This window comes from Acartia tonsa, chromosome 3, assembly GCF_053477335.1.
Source record: "Acartia tonsa isolate MP-2025a chromosome 3, ASM5347733v1, whole genome shotgun sequence".
Classification (NCBI taxonomy): Eukaryota; Metazoa; Arthropoda; class Copepoda; order Calanoida; family Acartiidae; genus Acartia; species Acartia tonsa.
In genome coordinates this window covers 53,576,971-53,594,815 of record NC_137262.1, presented here as the reverse complement: position 1 = coordinate 53,594,815, position 17,845 = coordinate 53,576,971, and the positions used below count along the sequence as shown (strand labels likewise).

At 30.2% G+C, this 17,845-nt stretch overlaps 1 protein-coding gene across 1 annotated transcript in view; it reads right to left on the bottom strand.

Annotated features, from left to right (window-relative positions):
- Positions 1-6,706: 6,706 nt before the first annotated feature.
- The window catches only part of LOC145314938 (uncharacterized), a 40,090-nt gene continuing 28,951 nt past the window's right edge, over positions 6,707-17,845 (bottom strand). Inside the window, exons 11-12 of the mRNA XM_080155014.1 lie at positions 16,702-17,226; positions 6,707-7,590 (exon numbers count right to left, since the gene is read on the bottom strand). Coding sequence (XP_080011140.1) covers positions 7,439-7,590; positions 16,702-17,226 — 677 coding nt within the window. The 3' untranslated portion in view covers positions 6,707-7,438. The remainder of the gene's footprint in view (positions 7,591-16,701; positions 17,227-17,845) is intronic.

The following is a 17,845-nucleotide window of genomic DNA, read 5'->3' as shown; positions in this document are numbered from 1 at the left end:
CCTTTTTTAAAATGATGATATTTTCTTTGATTTGCTATTTATGGATGTCGTTATACTTGTTTTTTACCTAAGCTTATTTACAATTCGTTTAAAATAAGTGGAAAAATCTGGAATAATTTTATAGTTCATAGAGTTGCTTTAAACTATAACATGGCTATTGACACGTAATTTTAGAACATTTGAATAGAACGTACTAAACAATAAAATATTATTAAAACTGACTGTACACAAATGTTTTTGATATATTATTGAAAAATTTTAATTTTACTTTTGTCATTAACTACTGGCTTTACCCCTAGCATTTACGGGCTTTAATATTGAAGGGAGGGTGAAAAAATAGCCCACAACCAAGGCACTACCTACAAAAAACTTCACTAAAAAGCTCATCTATCATCGAACCCTTAAAAAATATATTCTTATTTTTAGTTTATATTTATTTCCATTTTTCTAATTAACTAAATAGCGAAGCCACTCTATTAACTAAGCTAAACCCAACTTTCTCAATTCATCTATTTACTTGCAGATTTATGTATTCATTTATTATTTAAAACATCTCAGTATCTATCTATCTTGTTAACCATCTATTTATCTACTTATCAATCTGTCTGTCTGCTTATCCATCTATCCATATTTCTCAAATTTTCCACCCATCTATCTCTTATTATCCAATCAATCCTTCTAACTACTTATCAAACTATTCGTCTATCTTTCTATTTATCAGTCTAGTTATCTCTGATAATCCAACAATCTATCTATCTTTCTTTCAATTTATCTTTCTAATTATTCATCTACCTCTCTTTCTACCTATTCATATATCTATCTTTCTAGTTATCCATCTATCTATCTGTCTACTTATTAATCTATCTATGTTTCTACTTATCCATCTATCTCTCATTCTACTTATCAATATCCATCTATATTTCATTCTACTTATCCATCTATCTTTCTACTTATGCATCTATCTATTTATATACTTATCCATCTATCTATCTTTTATTTATGCATCTATCTATCTATCCACTTATATATCTTTCTACTTATCCCTCTATCTATCTGTCTATCTATCTATGTGGAGCGTGACAAATTCTTGTATGTAGTTGTGCAGCCTTGATAGTCACCCGTGCGTGGGTATACAACTATATATTGTCATCCTTCCCAGCTAAACTATATGGTGTGTTGTTATATCAACATAGTAATATGTGTGTGTGGGTATACAACTATATATTCTTATTCTTCCCAGCTAAACTATATGGTGTGTTGTTATAACAACATAGTAATAAGTGTGTGTGGGTATACAACTATATATTCTTATTCTTCCCAGCTAAACTATATGGTGTGTTGTTATGTCAACATAGTAATATGTGTGCGTGGATATACAAGTATATATTCTTATTCTTCCCAGCTAAACTATATGGTGTGTTGTTATATCAACATAGTAATATGTGTGTGTGGGTATACAACTATATATACTTCCCTGCTAAACTATATGGTGTGTTGTTATATCAACATAGTAATATGTGTGTGTGGGTATACAACTATATATTCTTATTCTTCCCAGCTAAACTATATGGTGTGTTGTTATATCAACATAGTAATATTTGTGTGTGTGGGTATACAACTATATATTCTTATTCCCAGCTAAACTATATGGTGTGTTGTTATATCAACATAGTAATATGTGTGTGTGGGTATACAACTATATATTATTCCCAGCTAAACTATATGGTGTGTTGTTATATCAACATAGTAATATGTGTGTGTGGATTTTAATACACTAGTACCCAAAGTTGTCTATTTTGTGTTTCTTTCAATAATAGACCTTTCCATGACTATTGATTTAATGTAATGTCTTTAAAGAGTAGTATGGAATTAATCAGGGGTGCCCAAGCTTTTTTTTTGGGGGGGGGGTAAAATTTTTTGAAGGGGGGGGTAATTCGTTTTTTGAGGGGGTAAAATGGCGCGCGAAGCACGCCGCAAATTTTTTACCCCGGGGGTAAAATTTGCTTGGGGGGGGGGGGGTAATTACCCCCCCTGAAATCTGTTGGCAGGGGTAAATATAGTTTAACCCCCCCAAAATTTACCCCCGGGGTAAAATTTTTTGGGGGGGTAATTTAAATTTTATTAATTATATAGTATTAAAAATGCGCGCGAAGCGCGCAAAAATTTTTTTTATTAGAGATTTTTATTTTGGGGGGGTATTTACCCCCCAAAATTGTTTGGGGGGTAAATTCCCCCTCCTAAATGGTTGTGGGTGCCTATGGCACCCCCAGGGCAGGGGTAAATTTTAAATGGGGGGGGGGGGGGGGGTAATCGCCCCATTACCCCCCCCCTTGGACGTCTATGGAATTAATCATCATTAATAATGTTTGATAAAAAATCACATTTTAAAGATCATTTTTATGGGATTATAATCCTTTTTTATCTGTAGCGAAGGATCTCGCTAACTGCTGGACTATGGTTCTCCTTTACAGTGCAGCTTATCATATGTCCAGTGCAGTGGAAGAAATAAAATGAACAAAATGTCCACCATGAATTTTTCTTTAAAAATAAAAATGGGCATGGGTCACCAACCGCCCCCCCCCTTATGTGCCCCTAGAGGGCTCTAGGGCGTAGCTGCTTGTAAGCAAAAATAGCAATAAACTTTTACTGAGATGAAATTATGTATAATTCTTATGTCAAATTATTTTTTACAATAATTTTTTAACCGCATGATAAAAGAGAAAACTGTATGATGAATGGATATTAATTGAAGACAAAATATAATGATTGATTTATCATTAAAAAAGTTACTTGCGTCTTTAACTTTTAATTAAAAACTTAAAGCCTAGAAAAATCTGGAATTAGATATAGATGTCATTTCTGTTTGATAGAAGGAACCCTTTCAATGCATAGTTCGAAGCCTTTCCTGGACCTATAAGAAGCTTCACTGCCCCCTTTATGTACCCAATATAACCTAACCTAATCTAACTCAAAAAAAGCAAACGGAAAACTACACCCTCTCAACCTTATTTTCAAAGCACTCTGAGAAAAAAAACCGCCTTTAGGTTACATCTAACTTTTTTTTCAAGAAAAGTTGTCCCTGTGTTTTGTTATGTCTTTGACTTCTACCCTAAGATTCTCTCTATCCACTCCACATGTGATTTTATAGATTTGGTAGGCATACAATAAAATACATTTAATTTTTAGCCATAATATTTTTTTTTAAGAAAACACAAATATATTTTTGTTATTTATGTATCTTTATACTTTATTATTAAATCTTTTATCATCTATGATACAAAGTAGAACGATGTCTGTCTGTCCGTCCGTCCCTTTAGATATCGGTACAACCCCAAAAAAACTATAATCCCCCCCCCCCCAATTTTTACGAATTTTGCGATTACGCGATTTATTCGCGAAAATTTGCGATTCATACGCATTTTTTTCCGCTGGGTATTGCGATTCATTCGCATTTTTTTCCGCTGGGTAGGTAATAGTAGATGTAATTATACCTCTTGGGGTAAAGCCCCTTGAGGCTGGGGGGCGAAGCCGCTAGTTCTAATATAAAGTAAGAAGTTTTTTTGTCTGTATGTTAAGATTCCGAAAACTACTGGACAAGGTTTTTAGTTAAGTTTAGATTCAAGTCTTTGGATGGTTCAAGGCTAGTTTTGCCTTACCTACCCTTTTATGCAGAGCTCCTAGGGTCGCAGCCGCTAGCAAAAAAGCACTATTAGCTCGTAAAACTTTGAACTTTTTAAAAAAGTCAGTTTAACAACAAATCTTTAAAGCAAAGCTTTTCTACAGTTTAAGTTCATAGAAAACAAAGGTTTATTTACCCAAATCAAATCATTTGAATATTCGATTACTTATTCCTGAATGTCTTGTGAAAAACTTTGGGTTTTGTATGCACACCCCAGATTTCTCTTTTTATTTAGTGTGGGAAAATTGTAAATCATGCTCCTTCCATTGGTGTTCTATCAATACAACAAAAAAAAATCATAAAAAAGCTCTCAGAATGGTAAATAAATACCGCAGGAACAGAATTATCAACTTGCTCAACTCTTTTTAATAAACCTTACACTTTGTTTTTATGCTTTTTAACAATGCTAGTGACCTAGCTAGCTCCCAGCATCTCGGAGGCTCTATATTCAAAGAGGAAGATAGGGGAAAACCAAATAGCCTAATACCATCCAAGAATTAAATTTAGGAATTAAATAAGCCTGAAACCATTCCATGACCTTTCTGAAGCTTCCTTATAAAGGAGAACTTATTCAAATGAGTAGTTTTTTAAATCTTAAGCATCAAACAAAAACCACCTTAGTTTTTTATATAATAGGATGTACCACTTTTTGTAAGATATTTTTGTGGACATGATTGGACACCTTGAACTATAGTAACACTTGGACAATTATAACATACAAACCAACAAAGAATTGACTAGAATAGCCTAACTTTGTAGGTATAGGTTTCTATTATTATTTGTTGGTGTTAGACATTATTTTCTCGTCATTAGAATGTAATCATTTTTGATAAAATGTCCATATAACTAGTTCTAATAAAGTCAACAAAAAAAAAAACATTTAAATTGTATAGTAGTATTGTAAGTTAATATGACAATTTGTTAAAGAATTCTGTTGTTTGTCGAATGCTTTTTTGTTAAATATTGTTCATATTGTATAAACGCTTTCTTACTAATGTCTAATTCCTTCATGAAGATATTTAGAAGACAAACTGTATTTGATTATACTTTTCTCGTACTTAATTTTAAAATTTAAGGATTCATACAACAAATTATTTTTTTTGATCTTGAGGCACTATTCATACTTAAAAAAGAATATTATTAATGAAAGAAATAGATAAGATACATTTTAAAGTTTTGTAACAAATTGAAATAAATGATTTCCCTGTTTTTTTTTTACATCAGGTCAGGCTATTTTAGGGTACAGGTTAGCCCCGCATGGTTAGAACCACCCCACCACAAAGGTTAAGCATAAAAAATAATTATTTTAATTTTAAGTAAAACTTAGGGTTTCGTGCTTGCTAGACTTTTTTACCCGATGGTCTGAGCTTACAACTTCATACTTATGTTAACAAAATATCAACACATTTTTTGACAGGGACTTATACTCTTGACATTTATGCATTTAATAATTTTATGTTTTGTTAACTCTTAAAATCTCAATTAAATCAAAACATATATAGAAAATGGATTTTTACTTTTTTTGTTTTAAACATATATTGAAAATGAATTTTTACTTTTTTTATTTTACCTAGGGTAATAGCGCAATGGCATGCTAATCTAAGGGTTCCCGGTTCAAGCCCCGCCACGTGCAAAATTAACTCTGATTGATGGCGAAACACTGTGTCTATAGATATAAATTTTTGTTCGGTCAGGTATTAGGCTGAACTAGAGCACTCTCAGGGGAATGAAAAACCGTACTAACAGCCATAAGTATTTTAATATATTGTTAAAAACTAAAAAAGCATACATAACAAAACCCTCATTTAATATCCTTCATAACACTATGTTATAAAAATTATACATCAAAAACAAAATATTTTATTACATTTATTCATAAAGTAAAATATCACAATTACAAATGATATGAAAAAATAATAACTGACTCAAAAATATTGCACTTCGTCATAATTAATCTTAGGTTTTTCATTTTTTTCTGAATTATTTTTAGTATAATTGTTAATAATTTGTTTTATAGCATGGTATAAAGCAAAATCTTTTTTTTTGCTTTATAATAATTTATATTGTTACATTTTTTATAATTGTCATAAAAAATAAGTAAGCTTGTATGTACTATTTATCTATTTTCAGCAAGGACTTTAGGGATTTGGCATGATAAAATTTAAAATAACATTATTCATTATTCTATAATAGGTAGTAAGGTTTTTTTTTGTCTGAAGCTATTTATCTTGGAAGATATTGGTCTGAAATGGATGGACTTTTCAGCGAAGTTATGTAAATATTTTGGGGTGGTTTTAAGCTATTTTCCTAACCTCCCCTAGAGATTTAGCTTAGGTTAATTTTATACTATGTAGTTTTTAGGTTTTAGTGAATAAAGTTGCTGTTTTAAACAACTTGTCATTGCAATAAGCGAACTATTTTTCGTGAACAATCCCTCATCAATTTTGTACTTTTTCTTTTATTTTAAGAAACCTTCATGCCAAGTCCCTACGTCCATGATTTTTCAGTCTTTTCCGACAACACTAAACAAATTATTAATGAAACCATTTGAGCTGAACATATAGAACATATCAGACAGGAGTTCTGAAAAACAAATAAATTTGGCTAAATATGTCTCTTAAATCACCAAAAGAACAATCATAACATATCTGGACAAATCTTCGTTGCTGGGTTGAGATTTTCTTTAAATTTTGGCTAGGTCAAATAAGGTTTTATAGATCCCCACAGGGTTAAATCTTCTAAGGGGGTACATACAAAGGTTCTAGGACAAACGCATGAGTCCCAAACGTCGGAGTGGACAAACACAGAAGTGTTAAAATATTAATTTAAGTAAGTATTTCTATACAGGTTAGGTTAGGTTAAGATATGAATATACATATAAGCTCCCCGCAGGGGTTAGGCATTTAAACAACCTAAAATATGGTTTAAAATAGTCTAGGTTAGGTTAAATGTCCACTCCTGCGTTTGTCCACTCCGACGTTTGGGACTCCTGCGTTTGTCGTAGGACCCCTATGTGGTTCATTACTAAAGTTAGGGAACTTTTTTGAGCACTAAATTTGTAGAAGAAACAAATAGAAAACTTTGGATACACCTTTTTTAACAAACTACAATTTACTCCAATCTAGTTATTTTTTCTGCCTATCTGTTTATGCTATTTTTTTGTTTTTAGAACACATGTCCATGTCCCCGAACGTTATATTGAACAATAATCATAGCAAGCAAATTAATTTTTCCATAGGAAAACCTAATTTTATTTGTTAGTGTTATTATTTGTGGCCTTATCTATACAAATCTGGTTTTAGTTAGTAAGTTGTTAGTTAAAAAAATAACATATGATTATTCAAATGCAAAAGAATTTTAAAAATAATGGCAACTAAACTAAAAAAAGTATAATACAACAAAATAATATGGCATAAAAATGAAAAAAAAAAATATTTTTGATTTTACCTAAATGTTTAAAGTTTTACTTTGTCTTAGAAACTAAAAATAGAATGAATTAATTGTTAAAAATGATTTTTATGAATAATTATAAAATGTACACATGTATCATATTTTATTTACAATAAAAAAGGCATTTATAATGCAATAACCTTATGTTTTATGATTAAACGGCAAATTTTTCCGTTTTTATTTCTAAGTCCATCGTTTTCATGTAAATTAATATTCATTTGATTATCTTTTTTTTCATGCTTTATAAATTTTTCACTTTTCTCTATTGCAAAAATTTCACTTTAACAATTTTTTTGTATGTTTGTGATTTTAGTAGATTATGTGTGTTGGAATGTCATTTGGCCGTCTGAACATGACATTAGGGTTGGAGCGGGAGGGTTTGGATTTGTAGGGGTACCGCGAGGAATCCTCCAGGATGTCCAGCGAGTTGTAGAAGCCCTCGTCCTTGTATATACTGTATCCTGAAATTAATAGAGGATGGTTAAATTTAGATTTTAAATACACGAAAAGAATGAAACTTTAAAACAATTTTTAAATTAAAATTTAGATACTAAATTAGATTAATTTAATTCCCCTCTCCTATTAAAAAGAACTTGGTGGGAAGAAATTTAACATAGATTTTAATTACGGGGGAGGGGGGTAGAACTCTGTGCACGCGACTTCTCATAATAGTAAAATATAAGAATTTAAGTTTTGAAGAGGAATAATATACATTTTATTGTCTTTTCTCTCCCTAATACTTTATTTAAAAGTTTTATTTTTCCAACATTTTTAAAAAGCAATGCATATATTTTTTTACTAAACCTCCATTTACCAGAATTTTTAAACAAAACATATATTATGTATTAGCTTAAAAAATGCAATAGCAATATTATTTAGATTTATTTTGTTTTCCTTATTACCATGAAGCAAGGACAATTACTTTAATTGAAGCAAAGATGTTTATCCATGCCATTGACAAATTTAGGATTGTCGATTTAAATCCCAGCCATATCGACAGACACCTATCGACAAATTTTATTAGTAAATAATTTTCATAAGTGAATAATATTTATTATAGACAGCTTTCCGCGGATATTAGAATAAAAAATATGAGAAACAAATCAGTTTTTTAGCCCCAGGGGGCCGAAGGCTTGGACTAACAAAACTGGTATTAATTTTCTATTTTTAGAAAATTGGATGTAATTCGATGCTATAAATGGTTTTTAAGTATGGCTTAGAACCAGTTGTAATCCAGCGGATATTTATCCAAGCTGTACTGTAAATTGCATTCTTTTCACAATTAATCAAATGATATTTTAGACCAACCAAAACATCTTTAGATTAGCTTCGTTGCTAAAAAATGTGTAAGCTTCTGGCTGCATTTTTGTTGTGTTATATAGTTTATAACATACATTAGTCTTATGTAATTTACTGTATAGAATAGGAGTTGAGTTGAAAAATTCATGACAAAATAACGTGAGTTATTAATATAGTTTGAAGAGTTAAAATCTCTAATAAAAAAGTAACAAAAACTACTAACAACATTTTCAATGAATGTCCTATATTGAGGTAGTAATTTTTTTGTCTGAAGTTAAAAATCTTAGAAATTCTTGTTTTTAAACGGGTTATATCTTTAGAGATGCTTTACAAATAGGTTTTTGAAAGGCTAGGGGCGAATCTACTAGTCCTATTATATAAAGTAAAGTTTTTGTCTCTAGCTTAAGATTTCGATAACTACTGAAACACTTAAGTTCTAAATTTTAGGGTAGCTTCACATTAGTCCCATCATGATTTTAAACTAATTTCCTCTGCACTTTTCTTTCCCTTCAAGTACAAAGCTATATATGGTAGGGGCACAGCCGCTAGTAGAACAAAGCAGTCTTTTTTTAAAATAATCAATAACAATACAGATTCCCAACTTTTCTAGATAAATATTTTAGTTTATAATAAATGTATTTATTTGTGTATGCATGCAATTAAAATTAAGGTTTCTGTACATATTTACAGATACAGATTATTCTTATCAAAACATGTACAATTGTGTTCAGAAGTATCGCAGCAATGGCGATAAAACACTACTGTGATGAAAACAGAACAGAAAGTTTTACAAATAGCAAAATAACATATTTTTAAAAAATGTAATAAAATGGAACTTAAAGAAGAAATTATCAATAAATCATTAAATTGACATTCGTAGAAGTTGAATTTGATTGAAAGCAATTCATGATTTGAATACTTGAAAATCCGTCAATAAATAAAAAATAAGGCTAGGAAAAAAATGTTAGAGATACTATGTTCCAAGAAAAAAGCAAAGGTAGATAAAGCAAAATTTTGAAGCAGTATTTTAGTGGTTATTAGCCCTTTTACATTATTAACTTTCGTACATTTTCGGATGGATGGATATCAGTCACCGATTTAAGAAGTAATTTTATAATTTATTTAAAGAATAATTATCAGTGTTTGTTTGTTACAAATGTATAATTAATTTCAAGCTTCTAATCATATAATTAAATTTATATATAACAAATAAAAGCTAGTTTATTCAAATCTAATTTTAATTATAACTTCGATAATTCTATTATTCAATAATCTATCAATATTTTGTTTTGTAATAAATCAATACATAATTTTCAACTTTTAGTAGTGAAGCTACTCCATAAATTGAATCTGTACGTCCATCTGTATGAGTCTGTTAGCAAAGATAGTATTTTCTCAATTATCTATAGAGACAAACCTAAAAAATTAAGTGTTTATATATTTCCCTAATCCTAGAGGTCTCTAGAGGCACTTAAGTGAAATATTTAATGAACTTTCAAGTCCCAAAGAAAGCAGTATTGTAATGGATCATTCTACAGACTTGAAGTGCTTCTTGAAGTTTTCAGTTTTATTCTACAGCATATTTCAGCTATTAATTATGGACAATTTTATTCTTGTTAATCAACTTTTTAATTCTTTTTCAGACAATAACATATTTGATTATAACTAGCTTCGCATCTTTGGATAGTTATCTTGTTTACATCTAGTTGAAGTAAAATTAAATAGCATAAGAGCAATTAAAAATTGTAATAACTTTTTATAAAAATGTTTGTGACACTTAGTTCCGACTGGTTAACTTTACATATTACTATTGTTATAATTTTAATAGAGTTACCATAGAGTTGTCATAGACTGGTTGCCATTACATTTCCTATTGTTTTGAACAGTTATCATAGAGTGGTTATAGACTGGTTAACTTTATATATTTCTATTGTTATCATTTTAACAGAGGTATAATAGAGTGTCTATAGACTGGTTAATTTGACATATTACTATTGTTATCATAATAATAGAGTGACTTTAGACTGGCTAATTCTACATAATGTTATTGTTATCTTTATAATAGAGTTGTCATAGAGTTGTTACAAACAGATACTAATTTTTTACCATCATAATACAGTTATCATAGAGTGGTTATAGACTGATTAACTCTACATATTACTATTGTTACAATGAAACATAATAAAATTATCAAAATGTTGTTGTATAGAGAGAAAGGTGGATTGGGGTTATAAGCTTTAAAATAGTCGTTTGTGGGATCTTATAAAACAAAGAACATTCATCCTTTAATCATTTTCCTTCTTTATAAATACTTATCTCGTGTTTAAAATAATTAATTCAAAACTAATTTAAGTAGGTCTAATTTCATTTGTCTAATCTCATAATTATGTTTAGTTATGAATTCATAGAACAGAGAGTAGTTACAAATAAGAACAAATTAATAAACTTTTAATTATTATCAGATAAGGATTAATATTTAAAAAAAAAAATATTTAGAAATATCATATGACTTAAATACATTACGTGTATACTAGAGGCCTCTAGGGGCACTTGAGAAAAAGGGGGCAAAAGTTGACCTGAACTAATTTAATTTTTAAAAAGAAAAAGTTTTTTTAAAAAATGAGTTGGGATGGTCATGCTATTCTGGGGGAAATTTCTCTTGGGAGGGTGAAAATACTCTTTCCTAATATAGTTTTAAGCCTTCTCTGAACCCATAAGAAGCCTCACTGTAAATGAGGATCAAATTGGTTTAGTGTTTAGCGAGATCCTTTGCACACGCACACAAAGATAGGCAGACATCATGCTACTATTGTAATTTTCAATGTAAAAATAACTAAAAAAATGTATTTTTTCATAGAAATTTTATCCTTATCCTAAATTTTCATTAAAAAGACATTAAGTTGAAAGATAGCATAATAAAAAATAATTATCTTTATATTTTTTTGCATAAACATTACTAAGTTATACTTGATTAAATCTTAATAATCTACTTAATAAGCAATAGTACTAATAGGCCTTTCTTTGTTTAACCATAATTTTCAAGAAATTTAAATTTCTATTCTAAGACAAAGAATGCCTTTGCCTGTTTCGTTGATTCAGAAAAAATTGTTAAAAAAAAGTTGTAAGTAATTCTGTTTATAAAAGCAACAGGATGTCTTGAGGCCGGTTTGTAACTAAAGATCTCATTGGACTGATATGGGTCTTATTTACATTGATGCTTCTTATAGGTTAAAGGAAGCTTTATAAATATTTTGGGGGAAAGGTAACCACCCTCCAAAGATAGTTCTTCCATGGAAAAATATAAAGGCATTGTAAGGAAAATAATTAAAAATAAACATTTAACACAATGCTTGCAATGACATTTTATTGTAATTTCTATATATCAAACTTTTCTATATTAGATTAGATTTATTATTAGATTTAATTTTCTTCCCTAATGGCAATTTCCTAAAAGGTAGGAAGTATGCAGTAATGTGTATTCACACATTGTTTGCATACAGGCCATCATGTTCAATTTTTATAATTCTTGTCTCTGTTTTAGAAAACCATAAAGTTTAAGAATTTTTTCTTGGTTTTTCTAGGTAAGACAGGACAAAGAAAAACAAAAATTGATTAATAACCTAAATTATTGACTTTTGGTTATTTAATAAGATATCATCATTTTTGTTGTAAATTTATGGTTTGGTAGAATTATTCTTAAAAAGAAACAGATTCAAGTTTAATCAAATAAGAAGAATAAGTTACAGAGTATAAAAATAAATGATCAAAACATATGAAAAAAAATTAGTACTCCAAGAGATTGTATAATAATTCTCAGCCTCATATTAATATGAATTATCAGAACCGGTTCTCAGCCATGTACTAAAAAATCATGTATAGCATCGTATTACAGACAATTTTAAAATAAAAGTAATACCAAATAGGTTATTATTTCATAATTTTTAATTTTAATATTCGCAGAAAACTGTTTATAATACGATGCAATAAATGATGATTTAATTCTGCAATAGGTTAAAAGTAAATAATTGCTTTTGGTTTTATATCAATAGAAAATATACAGTTATAACACTGTTCTTTAGTGCAAGCAGCGTCTTGACATTTCAGATATAAAACCATAAAAAGACAAATGGTCATTTCGTTGCGTGATCTCTAAGGTAGCCATATAGTTTAGCTAATTGCTGGACTATTCAAAAAGTTTCATAGTAGCATAGTAGCAAAAAAGGTTTTGAAAATATGATATTTTTTTTGTTAAATATTGACTTTTAAAGTTTGATTTTTAAATTTACAAGCCGAATGTGAGCATTGAGAAAGGGCGGAAAAAATACAAGACTACTTTACATTCCCCCCCTCCCTGGCTCAATGATGTTGCCATCACAATGTCAGATCTTCTAAAATCATATAGCTATCATGATTCCTGTTTTTTTTTAATAATATTTTTTTCTTTAACATTTTGAAGAAAAAAAATTTTAAGCTGCAATTGATGACCATCATATGAGATATTAATGCCCAATGAGAGTAATTTACACCACACACAGCAAACAAAGGCTCACAATATTTCAAAAATAATTTGTCAGATTATATCATTTTAGACACGTTATCCTCAGGGATAAAGTATAGTAATAATAATAATCTAGAGAAAGCCAACTGAAAACAGTGACAAAACATCCATTACAAGTCAATTATGAATAGTCGAATTTCTTATGATAAAGCTAGCTTTCTTTCGGGAAATTATATCCTCGAAAAGTTTTGACGCTGGTAAAACAAACAAAAATAAAGGTGTTTGTCTGCTAGAATTTAATTTATAGTTTAAGGAATTTAGGGTCATTTGAACCATCTAGGCATATTATGTCCATTGATAAAGTAATAAGCAAATGGACAATCAAATGGACAATCAAATGGACAACTGTTGTCCATGAGTTATGCAACAATAACAATCTAACTTAAGTTTAGACTAGATTAAAGCATAAATTTTTAGAGGGGAAGTATTTCCAGAGTTAGGGACAGTCCGTCTGTATAAAAAGGATAGTTCTTATCGGTAATATATGCATGTTATAATTTTTATACAAATTTAAAAGATGAGGGGATGATTTCTGTAACTTTTAGGTACAATTTAGAAAGCATAACAATAAAGAAATAATTAAATATTTGTTATTAAGATATGAAGGAATAGAAAGGCCTATAAACGGGTGCAGTTAATTACTTTGCACAGATAGGACTTCCAGACAATAGTCATGAAATCAAAGGGTAGTTTGTCACTCAAAATTGTGATATATATAGGATATTTTTTTACAATGATAACCTACTCTTTCCTCCCTAGTTATTTATGTTGTTTGTCTTATTTTGACTTGATATGTTTTGATGCTATTTATCTTTAGACTTACAGTGATGTTATGATATTTGTAGTATTGTGTAGTTTGCAAAATTGCCATTTATATCAGTCAAAAACTTTTTAATATAGACTTACTTTTAAACTCTTAAAATTTTATAAATTGACCTATATAGTATTTAGTTTCCAAGGGATGGGAGGTGCTGGAGACAAAAAAAGTCGGGTATAGTCCTTTCCACGACATCCCTCCATAAGGAGCGATTCTTCGTATTTTTAAAATGGCTTTTTATAGGTTATTTTAGTTTAGGTTAGGTTATATTGTGTTAGGTGATTGCCCCACAGGGTTAGGTGATTGGCCCCGCAGGGTTAGAGCCCCGCGCAGGGGCTAGAAATAGGAGAAAAGCTACTGTGAAAAATACGAAGAATCGCTCCTTATGAAGGGATGTCGTGGAAAGGACTATACCCAAAAAGTCCACTCTCCCCCATTTTTTGAAGGGGGGAATCTTTTTATCCCCACCCTTGCCGTCCCTGAAATTAATATTCAACTTTTTATGACACACTTTTTGGGATCAAGACATCCTATTGGCAACAGGAACTCTCTAAGTTTAGGAAAAACGATGTATTTAAATAAATTATATTAGCCATTTAAATATGTGTTTTTCAGTCCATTAATGTTCAGTATCTCAAAAACATCAATAAAAAATATCTAACAAAGTAATTTATAAAATCAATAAAAGATAGAATCTGAAAAAAATGAAAGAGCAAGGCCAAAAGATTATCATTTAAAAGAACAATTAATTATTTTGCAGTTAATTAGACCATTAAAGGACTGCGATTTGGCTTTGGATTAATATAACTATCTCAAAATAAAAACATTTATACAAAGTATGAAATAGGTAGGAGTTATTTTATTCCCTACAGAAACTATATAAAATTTCAACCACAAAATTGAAATATTAGTTTCTAAGATTAATGATTCTTAGTTTAGATTGGGTATTATAATGGCAATGAGAACTCCGCAGTAATACGGACCAGCAGAGGCTAGAGAAACGTTAGAAATCCCAATATTAGTTTTCTCGTATTCATTTGAATCCGGTGGATAGGAACCGGTTCTCATGAATACGAAAAAACTATGCCTAGCATCGTATTATATCCAGTTTTCTACGAATATAGAAATGTACAATCATAAGATTAAAACTAGTTTTTTTAGCCGGTGCCTTCGGCACCACGGGGCTAAAAAAACTAGTTTAATCTTATAATTGTACATTCTATATCCGCGGAAAGCCGTTTATAATACGATACGAGAAATAACTATTCTTTAACTTCATTTTTCTCTCAAAATTTTGCTTTCATTTGCTTTTGAATGATACAAAAATTCAGGTTGTAATATAGAAAGGACTTCTACATTATTTATTTAATTGCTATTAATGAATGAAGCTTCATTTATAAATGAAAAAAAGACAAAAATCCAATCGAAAGATTTGTCAATTTTTATTCTTCAAATAACTTTTTCAAATATTCAGAACTATTTTATAGATAAATATGTAAAAATAATTTTAATTTTAAAAGAAATAATTAGAATGTATTTTTATTTGTGTAAATAATTATTTAATGTTTGTATGAAAAAACTTCCTGGTTCAGTCTTAATCATTTATTTACATTCATTAAACAAATGTTGAAAAAACTGTATAAAAGTTAATGCTTCTTTTAATAGTCATCTTACTAGTAGCGATGTTACTTTATAACGAACGTGTGTCTTTCCTTCTCATTTACGTCAAAGTAATCTACGTATATAGAACTTTAAAATTATTTTTGTTAGCGAATCTTAAACAATTTTATCAAACCTGCCAAAAGTTTTGGTAGTTTCCCTCAAATTCCTAGTCGAGCGCAGAAACCCATCCACTTAAATTGAAGATAAAAGGAAGGGAGTTTACTTAAGATTAGGTTAATTACATTTGGTAAGGAATAGCTCCACGGGGTTATGGCTTCAAGCAGGGCTTAGGCACTTTGAAAAAAAACCCTCCCCCATGACTTTCAATTCATTTAAAAAATAAAGAGAAGGGAAGATTTCTGTGCTCGCAAGTCACTTTAAGGGAAAGCACCAAATCTATAGTGTTTTAATCATCATAATTGTAGCTAAGTTAGTATAGCTATTCTACTAGTGAAGGTAATTATCCTTGTTTAAAGTATAATGTTTAAAATTCTTGCATTAATTAATCAGACATTAATTACTTTATAGGAACTTAAGATTTTTAAAGCTCCGGTGAATTAAACAACATTTCATTTGATTAAAGGGGCTTAAGGAAATAAAAATATTTCAATTTAATTTTTTAATAGATAACATATGTTTTATAATTTAAATTTACTTTAATTTAGTTCATAATTATATTTGTGCTATTTTGAAAAGAAGCTTTCATGCGATTAAAGTTGCAAATAAAAACTCTACTGTGTATTTTAAAACAAGCAATTACATTTATAGATATTCAATACAATTTCATGCAACTGATTTATAAAGTCTACAACTTCTACCATAAAAAGCAATCATAAATGGAATTAGAATAGTGAATTTTTTTATTTTTTTTACAAGCAATTTTTCAATTCCATTTAATTTTAATAAGCAGAAGCCAAACCTTTGTTAGCACACAGAAGCTGCGCAGCCATTGTTCGTGGTAGAGGCTTCAAGGAGATCAGTGGAATATGTGTTTGTTTGTGCTGTGCACTGGTAGTAATATTGTGCTTTGTGCACCTAACTCATATGCATAAATTGTCCTTTTTGTGCACAGTAACATATGTACAACACTTAAATGTCCACATTTCCAAGATGGCGTCTGCCAGTGATTAAAAAAGGCGCGTAAATTTTGGCGCCATTTTTTTATGTTGTTATAAGCGGTTTAGTAAGGTAGCGATCAGCTGTTTTAGTAGTGGAAAGCCGCGTTCTCCCACAGACCTGAGCTTATCTGGCATCGGTTGCAGCCGTCCACTCCGCGGCCAGACGCAGACGAAGGCAGGCGCCGCGGCGATATTGTTGCCAGAATCTCGCGGGATCGAGTACCCTCGGTGTGTTGATGGCGGTGGCGCGACGAACGGGCGGGATCAGAACGTGTTACCGGTCGTCCGGTATGGCCGTTGATAACATTATGGCTGGCGCCTCCGGAAACGTGAAATTCTCCGCCGCGCGCAGTCAAATCACGTTGGCTAGCGAAACGCTGCAGGTTATGGCGATGTCCTTGTCCCCCGTGGCCCCGTCCACTAAGATCTCCGTGCGATGATCGGAACAGCGGGTGTCCATATAAATGTGACGGCTTGAAAGAGGTCCGCTGGTTATTGCGCGCGAAAAATCTGTCACGCGACAAGATTTCCTCCAGCTTTGATTCTGCGGCTGTTGATCTAAATTTGTTGTTGATATTGTGGTGGTTGTGATGGTTGAGCAACGAGTCCCGGCCACTGCTTCTCTCAGAGGTGGCTCCGAATACTGAAAATTGGTAAATATTTACAATCAAAACTAGAAATACAAATCAGCCAATTTTTATACATTATAATTCAAAGATTATTTTTCTACATATATTCTATATAATATTGGCTATATTGTATCATTACTTTTCTTATACAAATAGAAAACTGAAAAAATAGCTTCTTTAAAAAATACATAAACACATTTTAATCTTCAAAAATAAAATAAGTATTTAAAAAAAGCTATTATACCTAAAAAGTGTGAAATGTGAAAGATAGAAAAGAGAAGCTTGTTAGTGAGGAAATTTGAAGCAGCTTACAGTGTTTAATAAAAAATGACGTCATACAATACAAATGACTAATGATAGGCTAGTATTCATTTTACCCTTGGTCAATTAGAATGTATACAGACCTATCATTGGTCATTTGTATTGTATGACGTATTTTTTTATTATGCACTATAAGCTGCTTCACTAAATGTACTTAAGTCTAAGTGTCAAAATATCTAATACTTTACAAATAAAAATGAAGCATGTAATTGTACAAATTAAAATGTATTAATTACTAAAAAATTATATTAAAAAATAGAGAAGCAATAAAAAAACATTCAACATTTTAATGTAAAAATAAAAGCCTTTTTG